General features: G+C 33.1%; 3 protein-coding genes across 3 annotated transcripts; 2 read left to right on the top strand and 1 right to left on the bottom strand.

Annotated features, from left to right (window-relative positions):
* Positions 1 to 348: 348 nt before the first annotated feature.
* LOC125860476 (protein ENHANCER OF LHP1 1) lies at positions 349 to 7,184 on the bottom strand. The gene is made up of 12 exons (XM_049540441.1): positions 6,774 to 7,184; positions 3,726 to 4,834; positions 3,232 to 3,408; positions 2,993 to 3,106; positions 2,491 to 2,595; positions 2,145 to 2,279; positions 2,001 to 2,056; positions 1,821 to 1,923; positions 1,630 to 1,746; positions 1,416 to 1,542; positions 1,173 to 1,303; positions 349 to 1,087 (listed from the first exon to the last, which is right to left on the bottom strand). Exons 1-12 carry the CDS (start codon positions 7,048 to 7,050, stop codon positions 569 to 571), a joined length of 2,970 nt encoding a protein of 989 aa, XP_049396398.1. The 5' UTR covers positions 7,051 to 7,184; the 3' UTR covers positions 349 to 568.
* Positions 7,185 to 13,711: 6,527 nt separating this feature from the next.
* On the top strand, positions 13,712 to 15,507 carry LOC125860487 (uncharacterized). Its single transcript, XM_049540455.1, has 5 exons — positions 13,712 to 13,987; positions 14,080 to 14,150; positions 14,316 to 14,433; positions 14,974 to 15,035; positions 15,133 to 15,507. The coding sequence occupies exons 1-5, from the start codon at positions 13,894 to 13,896 to the stop codon at positions 15,394 to 15,396; spliced, it is 609 nt and encodes a 202-aa protein (XP_049396412.1). The 5' UTR covers positions 13,712 to 13,893; the 3' UTR covers positions 15,397 to 15,507.
* Positions 15,508 to 18,399: 2,892 nt separating this feature from the next.
* LOC125860483 (uncharacterized) lies at positions 18,400 to 19,769 on the top strand. The gene is made up of 5 exons (XM_049540452.1): positions 18,400 to 18,518; positions 18,612 to 18,679; positions 18,899 to 19,001; positions 19,415 to 19,467; positions 19,576 to 19,769. Exons 1-5 carry the CDS (start codon positions 18,425 to 18,427, stop codon positions 19,765 to 19,767), a joined length of 510 nt encoding a protein of 169 aa, XP_049396409.1. The 5' UTR covers positions 18,400 to 18,424; the 3' UTR covers positions 19,768 to 19,769.
* The last annotated feature ends 7,613 nt before the right edge of the window (positions 19,770 to 27,382 follow it).

The following is a 27,382-nucleotide window of genomic DNA, read 5'->3' as shown; positions in this document are numbered from 1 at the left end:
AATTACTATAGTTATTTCATCATAATTTTTTTAAAATATGTATATTAACAATGTGAGAATTGCACTATTCAAATCATAAAAAATGCCCTTTTAAAAAACAAATCCCTTTACTATAAATTACCCCACTAGTGCCAGCTCAATGATAAAATGACTTGAAGCCTCCATATTTTTAAGGGACTCATTTTTTAATTAATGAGAACTACGGAGGACATAATATCACATAGTCTCTCAGAAATAGTCATCCACACCATTTGATCTTTTTAAGGTATAAATTCATCTAACTTTCTCACACAAATAATAAAACAAAGTGAATTGTCGACCATAATAACGGGGCAATGGGATGTTGTAACACTGGACAATTACTACTAACAGGATGGTAGCAACCTAACGGTGTAGTATCCTTATTTGCAAAATAGTGAGGATTATCAGATTCAAATTTCGAGTCTTGTCAATTGTTTCCACATTGTGTTTGCTTAAATAGATACAAGAACTACCACAACCCTAATATTATACAACCAAGAACCTCTATAACAAGCAAGTTTGCCCAGTCATTTCAGTCACAAAGGCATCATCTGTCCGCTTTCACCTTTTTCTTTAAGGAATCAAACAAGGATGTATTTGGTTTGTTGTTCGATGACTTTGCAAATGGATTAGAGGGGCGTTGTGCTGTCACCTTGTTGGCTTCTCCATTCTTATCTTGTGCATCTTCCACTTCATTTGCATTTTTCACTTCATCTGCTTTTCTTGCATTTTTCACTTCATCCACCTTGTCCTTTTCATCCTTCACTTTCTTAACATTCTTCATATCAAATGCATTTTTGAATTCCCTTGCCATTTCCAATTTTCTGGCTTTAGCATTTTCTGACTCTACATTTACATCCTTGATTGGTTCCTCTAGAGATCGTTTTTTCGTATGAGAAGGAGCTAAGGAATTTAGGGATGGAGAATCCTGTGATTCCAATCTTTTGCTGCTTTCAGCCCTAACATGGGACTCGGTTAATGCAGCATGGGCATTAAAGGAGTTATCACCTTTCAACTCAGTAGATGCAGAAATTTTGCCACCAGTTGTTTCTTTATTCATTCTTTCCTGTAGAAATACAATGTAACATGAATAACAAATGTGAAGTAACAAAATGACAGTCATATGCTTCCATGGAGGTCACAGTCCATACCTCCAATATGGCATTAAAGCGCTCTGCCAAATTTGGCAGTTTCAGTGCTGTAACAAGCTTTATAGCACCTTTGACTGATTTTTCCAAAGCCAGAAGTTTTACGAGTTCTGTAGCTCTCACTAGCTTATCTCCTGATTAGAGAGAGGGGAGAGAAACCGATATCAGAATTTAAGAAAACAGAATGGAAAAGTAGGAAACTGAAGTACTCTAAACTTGCTGCATCCAACTTTGCAGAAAACTGACCATTGCAGCAGGACGCGATGAGCCTCAGGATGCATCGATCAAGAGCAGCTTCAGTATTAAAAGCCTCGTCATCAAGCAAACTGGCGTCCTCACCAGTAGCTTCCATTTCTTCAATTGTGCTCTGAATCTGAATGTAAATCCAGCAAATGGCATATCAACATGAATTTTCACTGAGTTTTCTGGAAGCTGCAAGGAAATCTTAAGATACACATACCCGGTGGAGATGCATGTTATTCATTATAAATTCATTCTCCAGGATTTCTGATCCAAGGTCAGATGAAGCAAGAGGGAATGAAAGATCCAGCAGTGAGAGAATAGGTTTAGGAGTGGCCTGATAATACAACCAGAGGATTAGAAAGGTGTTATCATATATATGGAAGAAAACACAGCAACAAAGCATTATACCTCTGGAAAGGAGTCAGGAGATTTGCAAATGACACAGAACAACTTGCTTGAGTTTAACCCAACAACCCAATAGTTTTCTTCTGACTTCTTCAATTTGCTGGCACTGAAATGTCTAAATTGTAAATGAACAAGATCTGTAACATCAATGCAGTTAGTGAACAAACATGGAGGTTATTATACCTGAAAAGTGGAAGCCAACTGCCACCATATTGATTAGTAAAGACCCTTAGCACACCCTATATTTGCAGTTAAGCAACCGACTTTGATTAAGCAATCTTAAGAAAAAACAATAGTCTCAGAATTAATGCTCAATGCTTTTCTCACCGTAGAATCAAAAGAACTGAGATGTCCTTCTTCACTAAAACCAAACCATGACAAACAGGAACCAGGAGTCAATGGAAGTCTTCCTCGGCGAGGTTGTGTTCCAGAACGAATATTGAAGACTCTAAATTCAAGAATCTGTATGGGATTTCAAATAGCTCTATTATCAATAAACCAGCCCACCTCTTCTCCAATCGTCATCAATAGATCAGTCCAAATAATACTTGCATTTATTACGTTCGACTAGAAAATCCAAGTTCAGTGAAAGTGAAGAGAAACAGCCACTATATAGCCTTGTTGACATAACGTGAAACAAAAGATATTAACATGACATGATAATGAACTATACCTGTTCGTTTGAGGGAAGAGGGGGAGATGCATGTGTGACAACAGCAAGTTCATCCTTAAAGCCTGCTGCAGTAACCACTGGTCCATCAAGGGAAAGAATATGCCTCTTGTATTTCAATCCAAATAAAGAAAAAGAACTGTCTCAGTTATCATTTCCAGAATAATCAAAAGATTTGTTATGTCATTTGAAATACTCCATCTATTTCAAGATGAGTGTCTTAAGTCAGGTGATGCTAAAACAATGGCCATTTTCACAACTTATATAAATAATCAAAAAGTATTGATAAATCAAAAACCAATCCATTATACAATCTGGAAACAACTGTCAAGAAGTAATACAAATTCAAGCTGCACCTCCATTAACTCTATTACAAACAAATGTTACTTTCTTAAAATTGCATGAAATCAAACAAAACAGTTAATCTGAAGCAAAGGGAGATTATTATTGACACAAATGGAAGCAACTTAAAAAACTTAAGGAAACAATATCTGAATATATATACCTGCAGGCCACCCTCTGTGAAGATGCGAAGAAAATTGCAACTAGTAATGGCAGCTACCCAGCCAGTTCCTAGTGCAACTGCTCTTACTTCTTCCTCTTCAAATCGCATTGACCACTGATGTTGCATAAGGAAATCAGAGTTAGTCACTGAAGTAATAAGTTTCATAACACTAGATTCCCAAAACATTTTGGCATACACATACTCCTGATATACACATGGAATGATAGTAAATCACTAACCTCGCTGTTATTTGCCCAGGTACCGAAAGGTCGATACATGAGTGTACTCATATTCTTTTCACCCTTGCATGGATTTGCAAATACACTTCCATTTTCATTTAATGAAGCCATTGTGAACCCAAAATAATCAGTCATTGCAGGGACTCGGGGACCACTGCTTGTGTCATGAAAATCAATCTGCATTGAAGTTGTCATGTTAGCTGAATAACTAATTCATATATAGAACTATAAAACATTGGATAAATTGTCCTCTCAACATTGCATGCACCAAATATTACTAGCTGTTTTCCCCTTGTTAGTTTTGTTGACAAATTGATGATCACAGATTCTAGCCATGAAACAGCTAAAAGACAATCACTTGCGATTGAAGATGGCAGTGGAAACAAGCACAAAGTTCAATTTTGTATAATAAGAACAAAAATAACTAATGAGGGTAGAGTTGTAGGATAGAAATACAGACAGACACACACGCAAAACAAAACAAGCCACAATACCTCTATGTGAGAGTATCCTTCATGCTCCATCGTGGTTATACTGCCAAGCATGCTGTAACATAGAAAACGCCTTTTGCCAGGCAGCTGCGGAGTCGCGCCTGGCTGAATAGCTTCTTGCATTTTTGGCCCTGTAGAAATTGGCACATCCTTGAGCTTATTTCTTTTATTATCTGAACCGTCCCTGTGACCATGAGGAGCCTTCTTACGAGGTTCAACTTTTGGAAGTAACTCCAACTCTTCATTTGTGTCCTCTTCCCAATCATCAGTATAACTATGCTGTTTGCGTAATCTTTTTCTGCTGAATGGTTCAGATTCACCGTGACTATCTTCTCCGAGATCACTTAAACTACCAGATACACTTGGGTTTTCTTCCTCTTCATCATAGAAAAGAAGACCATGACCACTTTTAGAACTTAAACCAGGAATATCTTCTGTGGGAGATCTCATTGAAGAAGGTACAGCTGATTCCCAAACCCCATACTTTCCCATGATGTCAATTACTGCCAATGCATTGCCAGTTGGTTTCCACGCCATACAAGTTATCCTGTTATCAAATTTCTGCCGATCAATATCTTGTTTCTTATCAACATCCCATATCAAAACCTGTCTATCTAGTCCAGAAGTGGCCATGTATTTTCCATTTGGTGACCAAGACAAAAAGCAAATGGGTTGTACATGATCACCTCTAAGAGAAAACAGCTTTTCTGCAGTGTCTCTGTCGTACATCACCACATCATTTTTCAAGCCAGGAACAGCTAATAGATCCCCATCAGGACTCCAGCTAACTATATTCGTAGAAGAAAAATCAGAACCAACGACAGGAGCTATTCCTTTTAAGACATGAATTGTGTTCCCAGACTGGAGTTCCCAGAGCATAACAGTCCCTATTGAATCAACTGAAGCCAGGTATTCACTTTTGGGATCAAAAGCTATGCCAGTGATGGATCCTCTATGTCCTTTAAGAACTCTTGCGATCGAGCCATCAATGGTATTTATAAGTTTGATGCCTTCATCATCACCAGCAGCTGCCAGCATAGTTCCGGATTTATTGAAAGCAAGCGCCCGTATTGGCAATGTAAATCTAGTAATGTTAGTATCGAACTCCCCAGCTGATGCAAGATCAAGACAACAAACAAATCAAATGACGATCACAATCAGCAAATCGATGAGCAGCTGGACTAGAAAAACAAATATTCCAAATTTGTCACAACTATTCATGTATATGCCTCCATTTCAATCTATATGAGTCTTCCTGTTTCGAGACATTTTGAACTGTTTGATATCATTTCATTAATTCATTTATATTCTAATTTCACAACTTCCAAGATAGCAAATTCATTTAACTTTTAAACCTTGATGTGATGTGTTCCCAATCAAACTAAGTCTACAACCATTACTTTTTTGTTTTTCTTCCATTAACACTAATATGATGAATAAGTCAAATCAACATCTTAAACTCCATGCCATTTCAGAGATTACAATATAAAATAACATGGTGATAATAATTGTTAAGGTATTGAAAGAACTATATCTCCAGATCAGTTCTTATAAATAACTAGCAATGATGTCTTGAGCCATTAGATACACAGAGGCAGAAGAGAACCAAATCAAGGAAAAGACTTCAGAATGCAAAATGAGATCAAGATGATCAGGAAGATATTAAAAAGTTAAGCTATATTTCTACTATTTCCTTTATTTCTCTTCATCATTCTTTTATGAAGGGGCAGTGTGGGGCAGGGTATGTGGACAACCTTTCTACTTCAAGCAGAAGAAGTAAGGTTGCTAGGAGCTCTCACAGAACTTAATTCGGGAGTAAGCAGAGTTTATTCAAATATTCAGCCCTTAAAATTGCAGTCAAGAAAAAAAAGTTTAAAGGACAATCTTGTACGTGCCTTATGAATTAAGACCAAATGCACCTTTAAATTCTCTTCATATCATACTATGTTAAAATTCTACATTTATTCAGGAGTTAGCAGAATTTGATTTGAGTATTCAGCCCTAAAAATTGTGGTCAAGAAAAAAAGTTTAAAAGGACAATCTTTGTATGTGCCTAATGAATTAAGACCAAATGCAGCCTTAACTTCTCTTCATATCATACTATGTTAAAATTCTTCATCATACTTGGCAGCTGCAAATGTTGGAAAATAAAACAACAGAGCAAGCAAATCAGCCTGGTGTTGACCACTAACAAATAATGTGATTCCAAGTCTGGACTCACATGTAGCTCATGAAAGGGTGTCTTAACTATATTATAACCATCCTTCAGGAACACAAGTAATTGTCACATACACTATTGCATGGTTAGTGGTTTCCTGAACCAGCGGTCACACAACAGTTGTATGAAGGGACCAACTTATTTGCAGAAAGATTGGCAGTGTTTAGTAAGGATGACTATGGGACAATAATACTACCAGAATGACTTTAGGAGAATTACTAGTACAATATATCAGTGAATGTAAATCAATATTTTGAAAAGTTTTCAACCAAAGCACCTTAAGTTATTACTATAATTGATCATTTGTCCTGAACATTCTTGTTTTGGAAATAGAAGCATGAAAAAACAACACAAAATTCAGGTATAGATATGATAAGAAAAACATAACAAGTTACAAAAAAATTCAGAAATATTATGCATGCCACTCAATTTGTTAACTCTAATGGCTCATTTGGTAAGGGAACAAGTTATCCTGGGATTGTTGTCCACATTGGGGATAAAAATAATACTACAATCACGGGATAAGTCATCCCGTGATTTTATCCCAACCAAACATGGATAAAACTCAGCCTAAAATTCATCTCGGTTAGTTATCCCTTATAACTCGTACTAAATTAGCCCTAAGTCAGATAGATTTCCTTTTTTGGTCCGTGGCTAATGTGCTACAATGCTTTAATTAGCCAACTTAAAGATTAATTATTCATTTTGCCTCCATCAGGAACACAACAAGCAAAAACTAAACGAAATAAAACGAACTCCTTGTTCCTAAAATGAAATCACTCTACTTTCCATTTCAATAGTGGACGTAAACTACTTGAGATGAGAGAAAATACCAGGAAATTTGTAGAGTTTGACGGAATGGTCAATAGATCCAGAAGCCAGACAAGTGTAATTAGGGCTGAGAGCCAAAGCGGTGACACCATCTCTGTGCTGTCGAACAACTTTAGGGGGATTAGCTGGCAAAATAGCATCGTGAATGCAAATTGAAGAATCAGAAGAAGACGTAGTGACGATGTGTTCGCCCTGCTGATCCCATAAAACCGAGCAGAATGACCCGACGCCATTGCTGTTCTTGTGAGCTTCTCTGAGCTTAATGGATCTGATCTTCATTGTCGATTAAAGATTGTTGCTCTCTTCCTTCCTCTGATTTGGATTTTACTTTACTACTTGTTTCGAATGTTAGGGTTTTGGATAAATGTAAAAAGCATTTTGGATCTGGCGGGAAATGGAATTGTGAATTGCGTTAGAGAGAGCGGGAAAGGAGGACTAATTTGGAAATCTATTTGCCTTTTGCGCCATTTTACTGGACCTGATACTGACCCGACAAGAAGTTACTAGGCAAAGCCCATTCACAAGTCAATAACTCAGTTTAGCTGTTACTGGTCCTACAGCCTACTTAGATTGGGCTCTATATAAATTGCCGGGTCAGTTATTTTCTGGGCCGAAGCATACAATGGAAAAATTGTATGAAATAACAAACTATTAATTCAAATTAAATGTTATAGTCATAGTTTATTTTAGAGCAACTTTCACATATAGCAAATATAAAAATCATATTTGTATGTTATAGTTATAGTTTGCATAATTGCGCTTCATAGCAAATTTTATGTTTGTTATGGAGCTTTTTATTTGTATAATTCACTAGATACATCCAATTTTATACAAATTGTTCAATTTTGTATAAATTCATTTGTACATTATAATTTGTATAATTATAAGTGTATATGACGAAAATATATGTATTTGTATTTGTATACACATTTTTCTCTCGCTTTATACAAACACAAACGCATTTTATACATTTTATACCAAAATGTATAAAATGGCTAATTGTATACCCAACCAGATGACAAAAAAAATGGGATGTTTGCTGCAAATTACAAATAAAATAAAGGGAAAATTGTATAAAATAGCAAACTATTAATTCAAATTTAATGTTATAGTCATAGTTTATTTTATTTGTAATTTGCAGTAAACATCTCATTTTTTTGTCATCTAATTCGGTATACAATTAGTCATTTTATACATTTCGGTATAAAATGCGTTTGTATTTGTATAAAGCGAGAGAAAAAATGGGATGTTTACTGCAAATTACAAATAAAACAAAGGGAAAATTGTATGAAATAGCAAACTATTAATTCAAATTAAATGTTATAGCCATAATTTATTTTATTTGTAATTTGCAGCAAACATCCCATGTTTTTGTCATTTGATTCGGTATACAATTAGCCATTTTATACATTTTGGTATAAAATGTGTTTGTGTTTGTATAAAGCAAGAGAAAAATGTATATACAAATACAAATACAAATATATATATATTTTCGTCTTATACACTTATAATTATACAAATTATAATGTATAAATGAATTTATACAAAATTGAACAATTTGTATAAAATTATATGTATCTAGAGAATTATACAAATCAAAAGCTCCATAGCAAACATAAAATTTGTTATGGAGCGCAATTATGCAAACTACAGTTGTAACATACAAATATGATTTTTATATTTGCTATATGTGAAAGTTGCTCTTACATATATTCGATTTTGGACTACCATTTAAGTCATACCACAAGTCTATTCGTTTCGAAACAACTTCAAATACGAAAAGCCTAATTTTAGACATCATAGCTGAAAGTTAAATATACACAACTAAAATTCAATTATTGCGCTTGAACTTCAAGCACGTATGACGGGATCGTTTTGACCATAACATCACTAAAGCAATCGCTTGGAGCCTCAATTTTTTGGGGGTTCCACCTTTCTCCCAAAGATATATATGTGTGGTGTACTGTTAAAAAAATTGTGCATTGGTAAATTTGAAAAGAAATTTCTAGATATAAATATAATAATTTTTTACCTCATTTAATATAGGGATCGTTCTAATAATTGCAAAATAGAATAGTGTTTTGTAATTGTAGCATCCTTTCTTATTTGGCTATTTATTTTGTTGTCTCATTTGTATATAACGATTATCATGAACCAACATTATTATTTTATATTTACTTTTTCTTTATTGCCCTTTCCCAACTTTTATTCTCTCATTAAATATTCTAAAATCTCTCAAACGGTTTAAACTTTTCATATTATGCTAAATCTATTGTTGTATATTTATAAAAATATCAAATTTATTTTTTGGTATCTTCTTTAAATTTCAAGTACTAAAACTAATCACCACTATTTTAATATCACTGTATCAACTTAATTCAGTGCAACACTATTTCGATATCATTATATAAACTTTTCAAATTGTTGAGTCAAATTTTATTATTCTAACTTTTTTATTTAAAATTTACATTTTTACTTCATAATGTCCGCACATAACCTATCTTTCCGGACCTCATTTGTAGGATTACACTAAATATATTATAATTATTCAATTTATATATGTCAACTAAAAAAATTAAAATCTCTTCATAAAATTTGACTTTAGGCCTCCAAACTTATTAAGACGGTCCTTACCTAAGAAAATCAATCTTGCATCAACTTAAGACAAAAAGACCTAAGCTTTAAAGAATTTTATATATATTTAAGATTTGTCTAAGTCTAACTTGTGACAAAGCATGTCCAAGGTTTTCTACAAAGCAAGTAAAATGCAAGTTTCCAAAAGGGTTAATTGTTATTGCCAAAAAGTTTGTCATGGCATGAAGTTTAAGTCCGAAGATCGAGGAATCAGCGACACCCACGGCGGTCATGCCAATTGCCTTTAGTAGTGCCTTTCATGTGCTACTCTCTTGAAAATCCAAACATATTTTTCCCTTTTCCCAAATCCCAGTGTTTGAAACACCAAAAAAGTACTTCACCACCCAAAACAAGCCTAGAACCCTAATCAAGACTCTATGAATTCAAGTTATGAATTGATGAGATTAGTTATAACGGGATAAGTTATGCTAAGATTACTTTTTACGGAGTGTTGGATTTGATGTGTTCAAAATAATAAATTTTTAAAATAATTTATTTGTTTATAAAAATGCTCTTCATAAATGTGAAAAGTGATGTATAAAATTGATTTTAGGAAATATTTTTGCCATTTACTATACCATCCAAGGATAGAAATAACCTATCTCCAGGTACTAATTATTAATATCGAGATAAGTTATTCCGGACTTGCCAACCAAACAACAAATTAAGCGTCACTATAATTTAATCTCAGAACTATTTAATGTCATCCTTCACACCAAACGACCCTTAATTGTTCAACATCCTTCATCCTAGTATAGTGCAATCAAATTAAATAATTTAAGATTGCTCGTAGTGTAATATACTTCATCCCTCACCTTTTATATAATATGATATGATACGGAGTATTAGATCTTAACATTAATCAAATTAACTCTTATAAAATAAAACGTGATAAGTAAAAATGAACGGAAATTAATAAGTTTTACACTGTGTCAACAGGGAATGATGGAGCAGAGAGCAAAAGGTACCTTCACATGAGTTCAAACTCTGTCTCGATGCTTTTGTAATCTTCTTAAATAGTATTTTGTTAAAATTTACTTTACAGCTTTTTCTCTAAGCATATAGTCAACGGTCAACTAGCTAGTTTCAACACTCCATCATCCTCGATTTTAGTAATTACATTTTAATTTCAGCTGTAATGTCTGACCATATTAGCACATTTTCATTGTCGATCCCACTAATTAAAATTAATCACCAATCATAATGAATTAAAACATAGTTGATTGCTGTCAGCTTAAACAAACAAAATATGAGTAGTAATCACAGAGTAGAGAACATTGTTTTAGTACACCAAATCAACCTATGTCTAATAATAGTTGTCAATTATTGACTTGCATAGGGATTAAAAAGCAGTAAATGATAGAATTAATATTTACCAAATCATCCTTTATTAAATATAAGTCATCTAAAGATTGATAAATGAACATTATTTAGTAGCAAGGGTAATAGACACAAAATAGTAAATTATTCATTGATTTTATAAACTAGACAAACATTGTTGGACATTCCAAAATAGTATAGTGGATATGTAAAGATGGGCAAAGGGAGTACTTCCTCCGTCCATTTTTACTTGTCCAATATTGATTTTACATATCATTTAAAAAACCATCAATAGAATGATAAATTTACCACAGTCAAATCTCTTTATAGTGAAAACGTTTGTCGAGGTGTTGTTATATATATATATATATATATAAATGATTATAGAGGGGTAATTTTATTAAGATCAATTTCGGAGAAATCAGACGTTATAGAAAGATTTGACAGTATATCACCCTTTGAATATAATAAATCTAATGCATTGGAAAATGACTATGTTTAATAATAAAGATAAATTAGGACTTAAGTAATAAATCATCTTTTAATTTTTCAAACCAGCTAGACAAACAAAAGTAAATATTTATTTAAAAATAAACATTTATTTATAATATAAAGTGGACGCACATGAGTACATAAAACTCCTACCGTTCCTTTTAACTTGTCAAATTTTGACTTGGCAAAGTTATTAAAAACAGTAATTAATGTGGTGAGTTTACCATCTACCTCTATTAATTGTTAAGGTTCCAACATATTTATTCACTATATTTTTCAAAAACATTAACTTAATATTAATAAATTAAGGGTATAACAAGAAAAAAATGTCAAATTAGGAAATATTTGACCAATAGAAGACGAAAGGAGTAATTAACTATTGATTTGTGTCTCTTTCATGGACTTATATACAGTTACTCTAGTCAGTTATTCGCCCTCAACACGGAACAATCTCCAAGGGTGGACCAATAAAGATGGTTTGATATTTGCAAATACTGTGTGTTTACACCTCAAGGTAAACGAATGTGCGTTAACACTTTTTGACTGGAATGTAACTTGGTAATTACATTTTCCAGAGAACTGCACTGTGTTTACACAGAGCTGAACGGCACCAAACTTATAAGGGAAAAATGAAAAATGTATTTGAACTATCGAAAATGATATACATATTCTCTTTGTTATACTATTGAAATATCAGAGTCTTTTCCATCAAAAAAGTGGAGCACTTGTATCCTTCACACTAACGGACACGTGTCCTAATCTTGTGCATCTAACTTAAATGGAAAAATGAAAACTAGATATGGACTGCAATTTCTATGTTTACACCTCAAAGCCAAAATCAGTTCAAATAACTTCTTGTTTTTTTAATGTGTCAATTTAAAACTAGTAAAATAAGAGTTTAAGACACAAAAGAACAAGGGGTATGCACCCACTGATAAAGATAATAAAAAAATGGGAGGTCGAGCTCTCGTGTTCTGAATTTGTTTGTTAAAACCTAACTATAAAGTTAAAAGAGTTGTTAAGTATAATATAATAATGTTATGCATCATACGTTAGGTGTTTAGTTATTCAAGAATTTACCACTTGCCCATGTTCTTCTCCTTCTACTTCTTCTTCAACATTTTGGGGTTTCCCCCTGACCGACTCCTTGCTCTCGATAATCACCCATCCTCATTTACCTAATATTACATACCGTGATCTCAAATTATTCGTCATGTTTCTCTTTCACGCACTCTTAAAGAAAGTATGACAGTAGTAATTAGAAAAAAGTTTGATTATTTTATCTCTATTCATTATATAGTTACTCTATTTATACGTTATCACCCCATAATTGAGGTGTTTGTACGTGGTTTTCAAGAACAATTACTAGTAACCTTAAAATGACAAATAATGTTAGGCAATCATTTATAAAAATCACGATAGATAATTTGAGATGACGTTTACGTGAATTATATTACTCTGTTCCTTTCATTTACTTTTGGCAAAAGGAAATCTGAGAGAATTCATTAATCATGTGTGTTCACCAAACAAAATTAATACTATATTAACAACAATAAGTGGTAGGAGAAATTTTCTTGACCAGGACTGCCAGGTGGTGCCTGTTAACAATAGGTTTGTAAAGGTTTCCTAATTAATTAATCAATCCTAGCTATAGTTAATTAGGTTCACTGTTTTACCAAGAAGCAATTATAGTATGTGACTGTTCTAGCTCTAAATAATACTATTTCCCAGTACGATATATAATGTCCAAGTAGCAAAGAAGAAATATGAAAAGCTTTATGAATTAAGATGAAAAGAACATAGAGTCTAACTTAAAAATTAATTACATATAACGATACAAAAATACATAGAGTAGAGCATGATATTTTAAAAAGGCAAGATAGACACTGCTTTTATTTATGAAACAAACTGTTAATTAACGGTTTGATCTTTTTCATAGGAGCTAGGAGAATTATGATTTTCTCCCATTTCTTCATAAAGTCAAAATTGTTAATACTTTTGAATCACTTTTGTGTAAACCTAAATCATTCCTTGCCCTTTTTAAAAAAAAATCTTTCATTATCCGCTTTGACACTCAACTAATTCTGATTCATAAAGGAAAATCTAGCTATCCCTCTAAAGTTTGACTTAGTTTCGAAGTTCTCATTCATTTGCTACTTATCACAACGCCTTCAAAACTAGACACTATAGGTAATGCACCCTAAGAAGTGTGATTTAGACTGTCGTTTCTAATGCAAATATTAATAGTTGCTTCTGTAGCTTAAACTCATAACCTATGAATCACACGAAAAAATGAAAGGCTTAGTCATAGGTGTAAATTTAGGTAGGCCAAGAAAACAAAACAAAAGAATTCCTCGTTGCATGCATGGCGCGGCAGACAGGGGAAAAAAACAACCGTATCTTCAGCTCCACGCTATCATAGTCCTTTTTCCCTAACATCAACGCATATAGACCATCTTCCTCTTTTCTTTTTTTCTATTCAGTCTTTTGTGTTTCCCCAGGTGCTCAATTGTACCTATTAACCAATTTTTTAAACAAGAAAAAGTTAATAATTCTAACCCTAGCTTTGACTTGGGTTTGGAATTTGGGCTTTCTATAAATCTCCCCTGCTTCCTTCCATGTGCATCCTCCCTCTCCTTTATTGCAGACATACCAAAAAAGAAAAGAGGTCAAAAAATGGTGTCTTTAAGTTTTAGTTCCTTTATGCTTGTTATGCTACTCTTCATTTTTCTTACCATAAAGGATACAATTGCTCATACTGATGATCAAGGTACTTATTGCCTTTCTCTTTTTTCCACTCTTCAATACATTTATAATTTTATTTTTCAATGGAAATTTAAATAGCTGTTCTTCCTTATGCAGCTAAACAAATAGTCCATGAGGCTGACATTGACAACATCAGGGATCTATGGAGTCATCTGAGTGTGAAGAAGGTAATAAAGTTGATTTGATAATTTCCCCTTTTTTCCCACCGATCAATAGTGTTTTCACTTTATCATCCAGCGTGACTCGAACTTCACTGGTTGATGATGAAGTTGTTCAACCACTTATTACGTGATCAAAATTCTTATTTTTCAAAGTTAAAATTGAAATTTCAGGAAGTTTTAGATGGTGTACCGGCAGCTGCTGAATTCAGCAATGGAAAAATGGGAGGAAGAAAAATGATGACAGAGATGCAGAAAGATATGAAGGAAGTGAAGAAAGCTGATTCATCAGGTGCGGCAAGTGCAAGTATCGATTCTGTTGGAAATATAAAGTACCATAAAGGGCAGGGGAAGTTGAGAGAAATGAGCGGTATAAGTAGTAAAAGCCATTCAATGAAGGCCAATAGAGGAAGTTTTGTCGCTCTTAATGCTGATTATCACATGGCAAGACCTCACCCACCTAAGAACAACTGAGTGAACAAACTCAAGAAAATTAGTAGAAAGAGAGTACTATATATACTTGTATGTATAAATAGAAAGTTGCACGAATTTTCAGTTTCACATGACGTGCAAGAGAATGCAATTCTTTGTAGTTGATCCATCTATTCTTTTTTCTTAAGCAAATTAAGTGAATGGAAATATGTTTTTCCTCTGTTCTTTTTTCCCTCCCTGCAATCTTCATCAAGTGTCTAAATTATTTAGTTTTGCGCAATTAACCTTACATCTGCAGCTAGCCTATGTAATTTGCATTTAGCGAACTGGAAATATGGAAAGAAAAGGAAAAGAAATGAAATCATTTCTCAATTTGGGAATTTTCTCCTTTAAAATGCAGGAAACTACAATAGTCCATCCAATAGGCCGCTTGGTGACTCACGAAAGAACGTACATCATCAGGTTCCCCTCTTTTAATTATACGCAAATTTACTACACTAATTTCAGTGATTTCCGTGTTACTATATTTTTTTTCCTTAATTTGAATTTCATGATGCAGGGGGATGAGAGGGAAAAATCAATGATTAATTCAGCAAGTAGACTCAACACGAAGAAGTCATCCACTAAATTAGTTTCAACAGATGATCAATTTGATGATAATGGATCATTTCAGAAGCTTGAATCAGAGAAACTTGTGGACGATTCGACTGAGTTTTTCACCATGATGAACAAAGACTATGTTGGAGGTCCAGGATCTGGAAGCAAACCCCATCACAAACCCCCAATCAACAATTTCCAGCCTCTCCACACATCAAATCCTTAAAATTATGTTATTTTTTTGGTTTTGGTTCAACAATTTTGGCCTCCTCATAGGAGGGAAACTAAACACTAACCCAATTTTGCTTAGTGGCATGTAATAGTTAATACTATAATATAATTTATTTTTTCTAGGTGTGATGTACTAATGTGTTGTTAATAATATGTAAGAATCAGTATTTTGATTCCTTAATATTCTATACAGTATCACTGGTCAAAACAGGAAGACTGCATTTTGTTTAAAAATAATACTACTGTTAAGAGTGAGTAATTTATGATTAAAGCTCAATTTGGCGCCGATGAAACAGTGTAACATCACATGGTTAGTTTGTACTTAGCTTTTTAGTTTTATGACATTTTTACGAATCTTTGTTATTTTTACTCGTAAAAGATCTGAAATGATTTTTTGTGACCCTAAAGTTTCTTGCAATGATCAATGGTAACCTTTGTGGATGTCAACTTCTTACTGTCATTGGCATATCTTTTACATCAGTATCACAACAGTTCTAAATAGTAGGAGAGGACATTTTATTTCTTATTATTTGCTTTCCTCTTTTACCTGTTACCATTACATTATATAAGCACAATATTGTGTAATCCCAAAATCACACTGATTAACCCGGAGCCCTAATTAACCTGGCCCGGTTGCTCAGTCTCAGCCCAATATATATTTGAGGGATATCCTTATTGGGTTGGGGCAAATTCATAATAATATAAATAGGGCCCCTAAATAATTCCAGATTTTGATATAACTAATGCCTCAATTACATTCGCACACACATGATCCAAAATTTCCAGATGAATTTCCGCAAAGCAACAAACAATAACATATTCAGTGTGATCTCACGAGTAGAGGTTTGAGGGGTAGAATTTCTGCAAACTTAATTAGTTACTTACCATGCAGCTGGCGAAGTATATCTCCTCACCCTCGTTCACAAATCACAATATCAGTTAACATTTTACCCTAGCCCTGTACTAACTCTTCCAACCACAGACAAGATAGATACTAACTTAACAACCCTAACATCATAGCCCTTTTTCCCTAACATCAATACATACAGACCATCTTCCTCTTTTCTTTTTTACTATTCAGTCTTTTGTGTTTGCCCAGGTGCTCAATTGTACTCTTAACCAATTTTTTAAACAAGAAAAAGTTAATAATTCTAACCCTTGCTTTGACTTGGGTTTGGAATTTAAAGTACCATAAAGGGCAGGGGAAATTAAGAGAAATGAGTAGTAAAAACCATTCAATGAAGGCCAATAGAGGAAGTTTTGTCGCTCTTAATGCTAATTATCACACGACAAGACCACACCCACCTAAGAACAACTGAGTGACAGAGTGAGTGGAAGTGATAAAAACTTTTTGGTAGATGCTAGATGTTCTTGTGAAAAAAGGGATAGTACTATATATACTTGTATGTATAAATAGAAAGTTGCACGAATTTTCAGATTCATGTTACGTGCAAGAGTATCGCAATTCTTTGTAGTTGATCCATCTATTCTTTTTCTTTTCTCAAGCAAATTAAGTGATTATGGCATATCTTTTACATCAGTATCACAACAGTTCTAAATAGTAGGAGAGGACATTTTTATTCTTCTTATTATTTTTTGCTTTCCTCTTTTACCTGGTACAATTACATTGTATAATCACAATATTTTGTAATCCCAAAATCACACTGATTAACCCGGAGCCTAATTAACCTGGCCCGGTTGCTCAGACTCGGCTCAATAACTCTTCTCAGCCCGATAGCTATTTGAGGGATATCCTTATTGGGTTGGGGCAAATTCATAATAGATGAACTTTCACATATAGTCACTCAAAAATAACCTAATTGCTCTTCGTATCTGTAGCTTGATAATTACAATTCGTAGCTACATGTTATAGGGAGGAGAGAGGCGAGCGAGAGAGGGCAAAGAGTGGGAGAGAGGTGAATTATATATGTATCTCGGTTAGATAATTGTATATTATACATATGTATTTGTATATATGGCAAGCGAGATTGGGAGAGGGAGTAGAAAGGCGAGCGAGATTGGGAGAGGGAGGAGAGCGACGAGCGAGATTGGGAGAGGGAGGAGAGCGGCGAGCGAGATTGGGAGAGGGAGGAGAGAGGCGAGCGAGAGAGGGCAAAGAGTGAGAGAGGTGAATTGTATATGTATATCGGTTAGATAAAATGTATATTATACATATGCATTTGTATTTATGACAAGCGAGATTGGGAGAGGGAGGAGAGAGGCGAGTGAGAGAGTGGGAGAGAGGTGAATTGTATATGTATATCGGTTAGATAATTGTATATTATACATATGTATTTGTATATTCTGGCGAATTATACATATACAAACGTGACTAATTACACAAACTCGAATTCAGCCCACGTAATTAATGTATAGTGTTAGTCGCGAGTGGTAACTATAGAAAACTANAGAGAGGCAAGTGAGAGAGTGGGAGAGAGGTGAATTGTATATGTATATCGGTTAGATAATTGTATATTATACATATGTATTTGTATATTCTGGCGAATTATACATATACAAACGTGACTAATTATACAAACTCGAATTCAGCCCACGTAATTAATGTATAGTGTTAGTCGCGAATGGTAATTATAGAAAACTATAACTATGATGAATAATTAAGTAGTAGAAGTTTGCTTAACCGCATAATTTTCCCTTCATAATAATATAACTAGGGCCCCTAAATAATTCATGATTTTGATATAACTAATGCCTAAATTACATTCGCATACACATGATTCGAAATTTTTAGATGAATTTCCACAGGCAACAAACAATAACATGTTCAGTGTGATCTCACAAGTTGGGGTTTGAGGGGTAGAATTTCCGCAAACTTAATTAGTTACATACCATGCAGCTGGCGAAGCATATCTCCTCACCCTCGTTCACAATATCAGTTAACATTTTACCCTAGCTTTGACTTGGTTTTGGAATTTGGGCTTTCTATAAATCTCCCCTGCTTCCATGTGCATCCTCCCTCTCCTTTATTGCAGAGTATAACAAAAAAGAAAAGAGGTCAAAAAATGGTGTCTCTAAGTTTTAGTTCCTTTATGTTTGTTATGCTTCTCTTCATTTTTCTTACTATAAAGGATACAATTGTTCATACTGATGACCAAGGTATGTACTGCCTTTCTCTTTTTTTCCACTCTTCAATACATTTATAATTTTGTTTTCTATTGGAAATTTAAATAGTTGATCTTCCTTATGCAGTTAAACAAATAGTACATGAAGCTGAAAATGATAACGCCAGGACACTGAGTCATCTGAGTGTGGACATGGTACTAAAGTTGATTTGATAATTTCCCCTTTTTTTCCACCTCACTTTAGGAGGATCAATTGTGTTTTCACTTATCATCCCGTGTGACTCGAACTTCACTGGTTGATGATGGAGTTGTTCAACCACTTGTATAAAGCCTCACTTGTTGTGATTTCATCTTAAATAAAATATTATTACGTGATCAAATTTCTTATTTTTTAAAGTTACAATTGAAATTCAGGAAGTTTTGGATGGTGTACCGGCAGCTGCGGAATTCAGTAATAGAAAAATGATGATAGAGAGAAAGAAAGACATGATTGAAGTGAAGAAAGCTGAATCATCAGGTTCGGCAAGTGCAAGAGAAAAACTTTTTGGTAGATCTAATTAGATGCTTTAGATGTTCTTGTGAAAAAGGGATATTACTATATATATTTGTATGTATAAATAGAAAGTTGCACGAATTTTCAGATTCGCGTGACGTGCAAGAGTATCACAATTCTTTGTAGTTGATCCATCTATTCTTTTTTTTTCTCAAGCAAATTAAGTGAATGGAAATATGTTTTTCCTATGTTCTCGATCAACTCCTCCCTGCTAGCTTCATCAAGTGTCTAAATTGTTTCGTTTTGCTCAACTAAACTTATATCTGCAGCTAGCTATAGCCTATTTAATTTGCATTTAGCGAACTGGAAATGATCAAAGGAACGGAAAACAAAAGAAATTATTTCTCAATTTGGCCATTTTCTCCTTTAAAATGCAGGAAACTACGATAGGCATCTTGGTCATGACTCACGAAAGAACGTACATCATCAGGTTCTCCTCTTTTAAATATATGTACATTTATTTACTATTTTTGCTTGACACTAGTTTGAGTGATTTCTCTGTTACTATTTTTCCCCTTAATTTGAATTTCATGATCAGGGCAATGAGAGGGATTCGATGAATTCAGCAAGTACAGACAACTCGAAGAACGATGATCAATCTGATGATAATGGATCATTTGAGAATCTTGAATCAGAGAATTTTCAGGATGATGCGACTGTGTTTTTCACCATGAACAAAGACTATGTTGGAAGGCCAAGACGCAAGCCTGGTCACAAGGTTTTACCCTGATTTTCTTATCATATTTGATTTTTACTTTTCTTTCAAAGTAAATTTAAAGTATTACCATAATTGCTTTAACTTTTTTTCTGAAAATAAAATAAAATAATTCTTTTCTATATTTGATTATTTTTTTCTTAGGGAAAACTTATGAAACCCTAAAATTTGAAGACTCATCTTCTCATACATGATTAGTTTCTTTCGAAGGGAAAACTCTTTTCTCTTCTATATTTGATTATTTGTTTATGGGTACACTTTTTCTCTCTATCGTTTTAATATCTTCTTTTATATTAGTTTTCATGTAAGAGGTACCAGTGTATGACGGAGGTATCTGTATACCATTTACGATAGTTTAAAAATATATTTATCTTTTTTTTTTCTTTCATATAATAATATTATGTTTTTAGTATAAATTTGGCATTTAGTTTATTATCATCTTGATTTGTAATTGTAAACTTTCGCATGATATCCTAATTACTTTGAAACCCAACACACAAACCCTGATCAACAATTCCCAGCCTCTCCACACATCAAATCCTTCAAATATATTAATTTTTTGGTTTTGGTTCAACAATTTTGTCCCCCTCATGGGACGGAAATTAAACAATAACCCAATTTTGATTAGTGGCATCAGGCATGTGCCTTCATGTACTGGTTAATAGTACTACAATATTTATTTATTTTTCTAGGTGTGGTGTACTACAGTATTTTGATTCCTTAATATTCTATACAGTAACACTGACAAAACAGGAAGACCATTTTTTTTAAAAATAATTCTGCTGCTAAGAATCTCTGAGTGACAGTATTTTATGATTAAAGTTCAATTTGGCGCCGATGAAAAACTGTACCATCACATGGTTTACAAACTTATATTATTTTTACACGTAAAAAATCTGAGATGATTTTTTTTTATGACCCTAAAGTTTCTTGCATGATCATTGATAACCCTTCTAGATATCAACTTCTAATAGTCATTGCTAAAATTTATCGGTGGCCTCTAAAGTTGACATCAAATTTTACTTAGACATCTTAACTAGACAATGTTCATTTTAGATACCTCATTTAGGGTTTCGCTGTGTTATTTTGACACCTTTTTTTACAATAAGCAAAAAACTGAAGGGGAGTGTTGTCACGCCCCGAGCTTATACCCTGGGTGAGACTGGCGCTCGAGAACTATTGCTGGCCCCAAGCGAACCCTTGGTCTGGCTTAACTTATAGCGGAAGACTTAAACATTAATTAATACATGGATTCAAAAACACTTTAAAAACAACTGTCTTAAATAAACTTAGAACGTTTAAGGATAAACATTCAAACTAGCCATAAATGGCAACTCAAGACTTATAGCAAAAGCATTTGAAATACAAGATTCAAGAACTATGACTACTCGTCTATGAAGCCTCTAAAACAAAGAGGAACGTCGGGACAAGACCCCCGATCATCCTAACAACTAAAGTACTAAATCAAATGATAAAATGGGTCCTCCATAGCAAGGAGGCTCACCAACTGACTCTCAGTACTCAACTGGATCAACGAGGCGCTGGATGCTAATTCTGGTTACCTGTGTCTGCATCATAAAACGACGCAGGCCAAATGACATCAGTACATTGAATGTACGAGTATGCGAGGGTAAAACAAAACATAACATAAGATTGAAAGGAATCTAAAAAGAACACTTACCTTGGCTTTACTCAACTCATGAATAACTCAACTCAAATGCAGGGTAAAAACAACAATAATAGTGCAGTACATACAAAGTATTTAAAACTATAGGTGACAACTCAAAGTATTAAAGAAATACAATAGTAACTCAGTTACATATAAAGTAATATAATACTGTGGGAGTTTCTCTAACCGACAACTACCACTATGAGCCTAAGTGATGATACAACGTCTCACCCACGCTGTCAAAACTGTCCTATACCTTGTCGTGATATAGAACGCCTCAACTAAGTGGATCCACTAGTCTATGCTAAAAAACACTATCCATGATGGCCACATGGTTTATGGAGACTTGAGTTATTATGAACTCGTACCCATATCGGTGCTCAATACTACTCCCAAAATATACTTAGCTCATATGTTTTAAAAACAAAACTTTTTCTTTGATGTGATATAATTACTCAAAACTTAGCTTAAATGCTCTCTTGAAAATCGATGTTTCCTCTCTTGTTTAAATGTGAAAACATTTAACTCTTGGGAATACTTAGTTCCCATATAACTTTTGAAGAAATGAACTTAACTCTTTACAATTTGCTCAACTCAAAACTCAAGTCTTAAAACAAAGTTAAAACGTTTGTAAAAGATTTTTGAAAACTATATGAACTTCTCTTAACTTGACTCTTAACTTTCCTTGAATTGAATTATGGATTCAAGGTTCATGATCTCATTTTATGGATGATTTCATGATGTTTAAACTTACCTTAGAGTGTAGAAATTGACTAGAAAACATAGGTACGTTACTAATGAACTAGTACGGAAAGAAGTGTGAAAAGATGGAAAGAATCCACAAATTTCAAATGAATTTCATCATGAACTCATAATCTTATCCTTCAAATGAACACAATTGCGCTGAATTGAATCATGATTGGCACGTGGCTAAACTAACCCAATGCTATATGGTCTTACATACCTCGTAGGGATCACTCCTTGGCGAAATCCACGATCTTAGCTTCGAGAATTTGACGATTCTTACCTTTTCTTCTCTCAAAACCCTAACTCAAATTACAAAATCGTAAACTGACCAACGTCAGTTTAGACCCCTAAGTAATTACCAAAAACGAAAAGGAAAAGGGCTTGATATACCCCTCAACTTTGACATTTGGAGCTGATATCCCCCTCGTTATGAAAGTGACTTATATATACGTTTACCGTTATACAAACGATTCACATATACCCCTACCGTTACAAACTGAGCTCACATATACCCTTCATTTAACGGAAGTGAAAAAATTAGGTTTAAATTTATATTTTTGACTTTCGATTTCTTAAAAAAGTTATTTAGGGGTATATATGATTTTTCTAGAAAATTTCAAGGTATATTTTAATTTTTTTCGGACATAAATTATTTTTTGACTTTTTGATTATCATTATTTGAGTTTCTTATTCTTATTTGATTTTTCTTTCATTCCTTAGTGTAAAGAAAAAAATTTAAAACTATTTTTTTGGGCTATATTATAATTTAAAACTGTTTTTCATATATATTGTAATTTATTTTTTGTATTTAAAGAAAAAAATGGGTCATCTATAATAAATTTTACAAGAATATTAGCAAAACTTAAATAAATTTGACCATCAAAATAATAAACCTAAATTAGTCATTGAAACAAAAAAAAATTAAAAAATAAAAATATATGTTTGCGGAGGATTAAATATACCCATATGGAATTATAAATAATTTTTTAAAAAAACTAAAATTAATTTTTTCACTTCCGTTAGAGGAAAAAGGTATATGTGAGTTATTTGTATAACAGTCGGGGTATATATGAGCCACTTTTATAATGAGGGTATATTAGCTCTAAATGACAAAATTGAGGGGTATATCAGACTTTCCTTATCTAAAAGACCAAAATACCCTTCTAAAATCCGGATTAGACTTTCCTTATTTAAACAACCCAACTTCAAATGTGAATATCTGACTCAAACAAACTCGTAATTGAGAAAACTCAGCGACGTTGGAAAAATAATTTAAAGATCTTTCCTACGGTATCTGGAAAGACACCTAACTCATCGTGAGCTAGGAGTTATGGTCGTTTGAATTTGACCCAAAACTCAAACTTAACATAACCTAACCAATTTTCCAGATTTTTCATTCTTTTCTAAAATGACTCTTTCCAATTCTAACTCGTTCTAGTTCTTTCAAATAGTGAGATGTTACAAGTGTAATACACTCGTTGATGACGTGGCAAACAACCAATTAAATGCTTATATGTATCATTTTAAGTTAATAATTGTTTAAAAATCTATTTTGTAAATATAATTAAAATATTATTCTAAAAATATAAATTTAAGCCCTCCACCCCCTCTGCTTCGATGGTAGTTGTCTTCTCTACTACACCCAACATTTTTTTTTAATCTACCTTTTTAATTGTTTCAGATGTTTTTTTTCTTTCTATTTTGGTGTTTTTTTTAGGAGAAAAAGAGAGGAAGAGGGAGGAAGAGAAAGAAAGAAAGAATATAAAATATGAGTGTTTGTATCCAATTTTTCGACGAAAAAGGTGGAGAACGGTGATGGTACCTTACCCTCCCTTTCCATCAAAAATCATCGTTTTTCATTACACTCAAAATCTCATTTGTACTTTTTTTAAAAATTAATTCTTTTCTTTTGCTATTTTTCATATTTATTTATTTTTTCTTTCTTTTTAGTTTTGTTTTGTGGGAAGAAAAGATGGAGAGAAAGAAAGAAAGAGAGAATAAATATGAGTATGAGTTGGTATTCATTTTTCCGGCAAAAAAAGTGGAGGGAGGTGATTGTAGATTTAGTAAAGTAATACAATGAATAAGAAGAAAAATGACTTGAATAAAAAATTCGATCTCCATCGAAGGAGTTTAAACTTCGGTGGTTTGAAAAATAGAGAAGAAGAAGAGAAAATAAAATAAAAATTAGCTAAATTGAGCCTTTCACGCTCTATTGTTGAGTGTATCACACTCACTTTGACATACAATAAGTGTCAAAATGATATAACGGGACCCTATAAGAAGTGTCTAAAATAAGTATCGTTCAATTTAGGTGTCTAAAATGAACATTGTCCAATTAAGATGTCTAAGTATTTTAGTGTCAACTTTAGGTGGCCACCTACGAATTTGACCACATCTTTTTGGGCTGAAATTACAGTTCTTAATTGAAGTGCATCAGTATCACAACAATTCTAAATAGTGGGAGAGGCAATTTTATTTCTTCTTTTTTTGCTTTCCCCTTTTTCCTGTTAGACTGTTACAATTACATTGTATAATCATAAATCACACTAATTAACCCGGGGCCCTAATTAGCCTGGCCCTGTTGCTCAATCTCGACCCAATGTTCTTCTCAGCCCGATAGTTATATGATGAATATAAAATTATATATAATAACAAACTATTAATTCAAATTAAATGCTATAACCATAGTTTGATTCAATTGTATCCCATAGCAAACTGTTGTTATTTCGTCTCTCTCCCTAGTGAATCTCGCTCGCCACTCTTGTTCTCGCTTGGGCAGTCTCGCTCGCCTCTCTCACTTTTATACAAACACAAATATATAAAATGTGTTTGTGTTTGTATAAAGCGAGAGAAAATTGTATATATACATGTATTTTCATTCCCCTCTCTCCCCTCTTCCAGATCTCGCTCGCCTCTCTCACTTTATACAAACACAAATGTATATTGCGTTTGTGTATGTATAAAGCGAGAGAAAATTATTTATACAAATGCAGATATTTTCGTCCTATACCTTTATGATTAAACAAATACGATCTTTCCCTGCCTAGTTTTCTTTTGTCTCTCTCTTTCCCGCTTTATACAAACACAAATTATCCAATTGATTCTTTTGTATATGTATACCAAAACAGATTATACAATTGTTTCTTTTGTATGTAGGTATAGCGAAATAACCAGTTTCTTTTGTATATATGTATAGCGAAATAGCCATAGCAAACATAAAGTTTGCTATGGAGCACAATTATGCAAACTATAACTATAATATACAAATATGATTTTTGTGTTTGTTATATGTGAAAGTTGTTCTATCTTTATTGGACTGGGGAGGACTCATAACAATATAACTAGGGCCCCTAAATAATTCTTGATTTTGATATAACTAATGCCTGAATGTATTCTTGATTTTGATATAACTAATGCCTCAATTACATTCGCATACACATGATCCAAAAAAATTCCGCAAGCAACAGACAATAACATACCCAGTATAATCTCTCGTTGGGATTTGAAGGGTAGAATTTTCGCAAGCTTAATTATATTAGTTATGCAGCTGGCGAAGCATGCCTTCTCGCCCTCGTTCACAATATCAGTTAACATTTCGCCCTAGCCCTGCATCAACTCTTCCAACCACAGACAAGATAGATACTAACTTAACAATGATTCTTCAACTTCATTAAATAAATATTTTTTCCTCACTATCCCCGTCATTCAAAATAAAAGATGAGGCAACGACCAAGAAGTTTGAACAAGAAAAATACTACCCCATATGATATGAAGTAAGACGACGCATATAATGTGGCGAAATGAACTTATGGACTCTTATACTGGTATGAGTTTGTATTCTGAACTCTTCTAGTTGAACCTTTGTCAACTGAATCATTAAACTTAATTAAAATGAGAATTTAAAATCTTTTTCAACCATGTGTGTAGCTCACTCTCTCTTAGATAAATGACATGCCATATCCCCCGTCATATGTATTAATGTCACGTCATAATTAATTCATAACTATTTTAAAATTATTAACCAAAAATGTTACTCCACAAAAGACAAAAATAATAAGTTTTCTATTTTAAAAAATAAAATAAAAATAGTTATTTCTCTCACATTTATTTCTCCTTCCTCAACCCACAACTACCATTAACACCATCTCTATTCTCCTTAAAAAAAAAAATCTTCTTCAGGCCGTCATTATCTATTACCATGACAAGGCCCTTCAAGTTCTTAAAAATCATAGTTCAGTTTTTCTGAAAGTTTTTATCATTGCAAATCTTAATAGTAATCATCTACCATCATTTGAACCACCATAAATCATTTTTCACCATTGATGTCAATAAATCACCATTAAAATACTTAAATATATCATAATATTTGTACACAATTTTACATAACACATTTTACCTAATTTCACAAAGATATTCAACAATCACTTTTCATCCTTTGAAACTATTGAATCTTTGTCACCTCATGGGTTGTAAATTACCAAAAAAATGAAAAGATTACATATATCTACATCACCAATACATTATCATTTCTCAAAAAGAAAGAAAATATGAAAAAAAAAAAAAAGAGAACGGAGAGGGCTGGGAAGGGGAAAAAAGAGAGAAATAAGGGTTGGTGGGGAAGGAAAAGAAGAAAGAAGTAAAAAAATCATTTTTAATATTCTTATTTTTGATTTTCTTTTTTAAAAAAAATTTTAGTCTAAATTTTGATGTTCTCGCTTCTTCAACGCGTGATATCATGTATTTGAGCCAATTCAATAATTAAGTTATCATATAAGTTTGGTAAATGGTCAGAAGGATTTAAAATATTGAGTTTGATTAGGTTTAAGGATTCAGTTGAAAAATGATCAAATAGAAGGATTATAATATAAACTCGTACAAGTATAAAAGTTCATCAGACCATTCTGTCAATATATTGTTGAAGTTAAAGAAAGTTTGTGGAAAATACAAAAAAGCAGACCGAATATTTCCACTTGCCTGACCTACAACATTGGAAAAGTCGGTAACGTTGATCACTAAGAGAAAAAAATTTCTAGGGTAGTTGGTTTAATTTATAATAACGATTTGACTTAATATAGTACTCCTATTAGACAATTATATTTAAAAAATAAAATACTTATAAACAAAAGTCCTTTTTTTATTTTTGTAAATAGCTTTGAAAGCATTTTAGTCATTTAACACAAGCATTTTTTCACCAAACATATTAATTGCATA

This window comes from Solanum stenotomum, chromosome 3, assembly GCF_019186545.1.
Source record: "Solanum stenotomum isolate F172 chromosome 3, ASM1918654v1, whole genome shotgun sequence".
In the NCBI taxonomy this organism is placed as follows: Eukaryota; Viridiplantae; Streptophyta; class Magnoliopsida; order Solanales; family Solanaceae; genus Solanum; species Solanum stenotomum.
The sequence above is the reverse complement of the archived record's forward strand: the minus strand, read 5'-3'. Positions and strand labels throughout refer to the sequence as shown.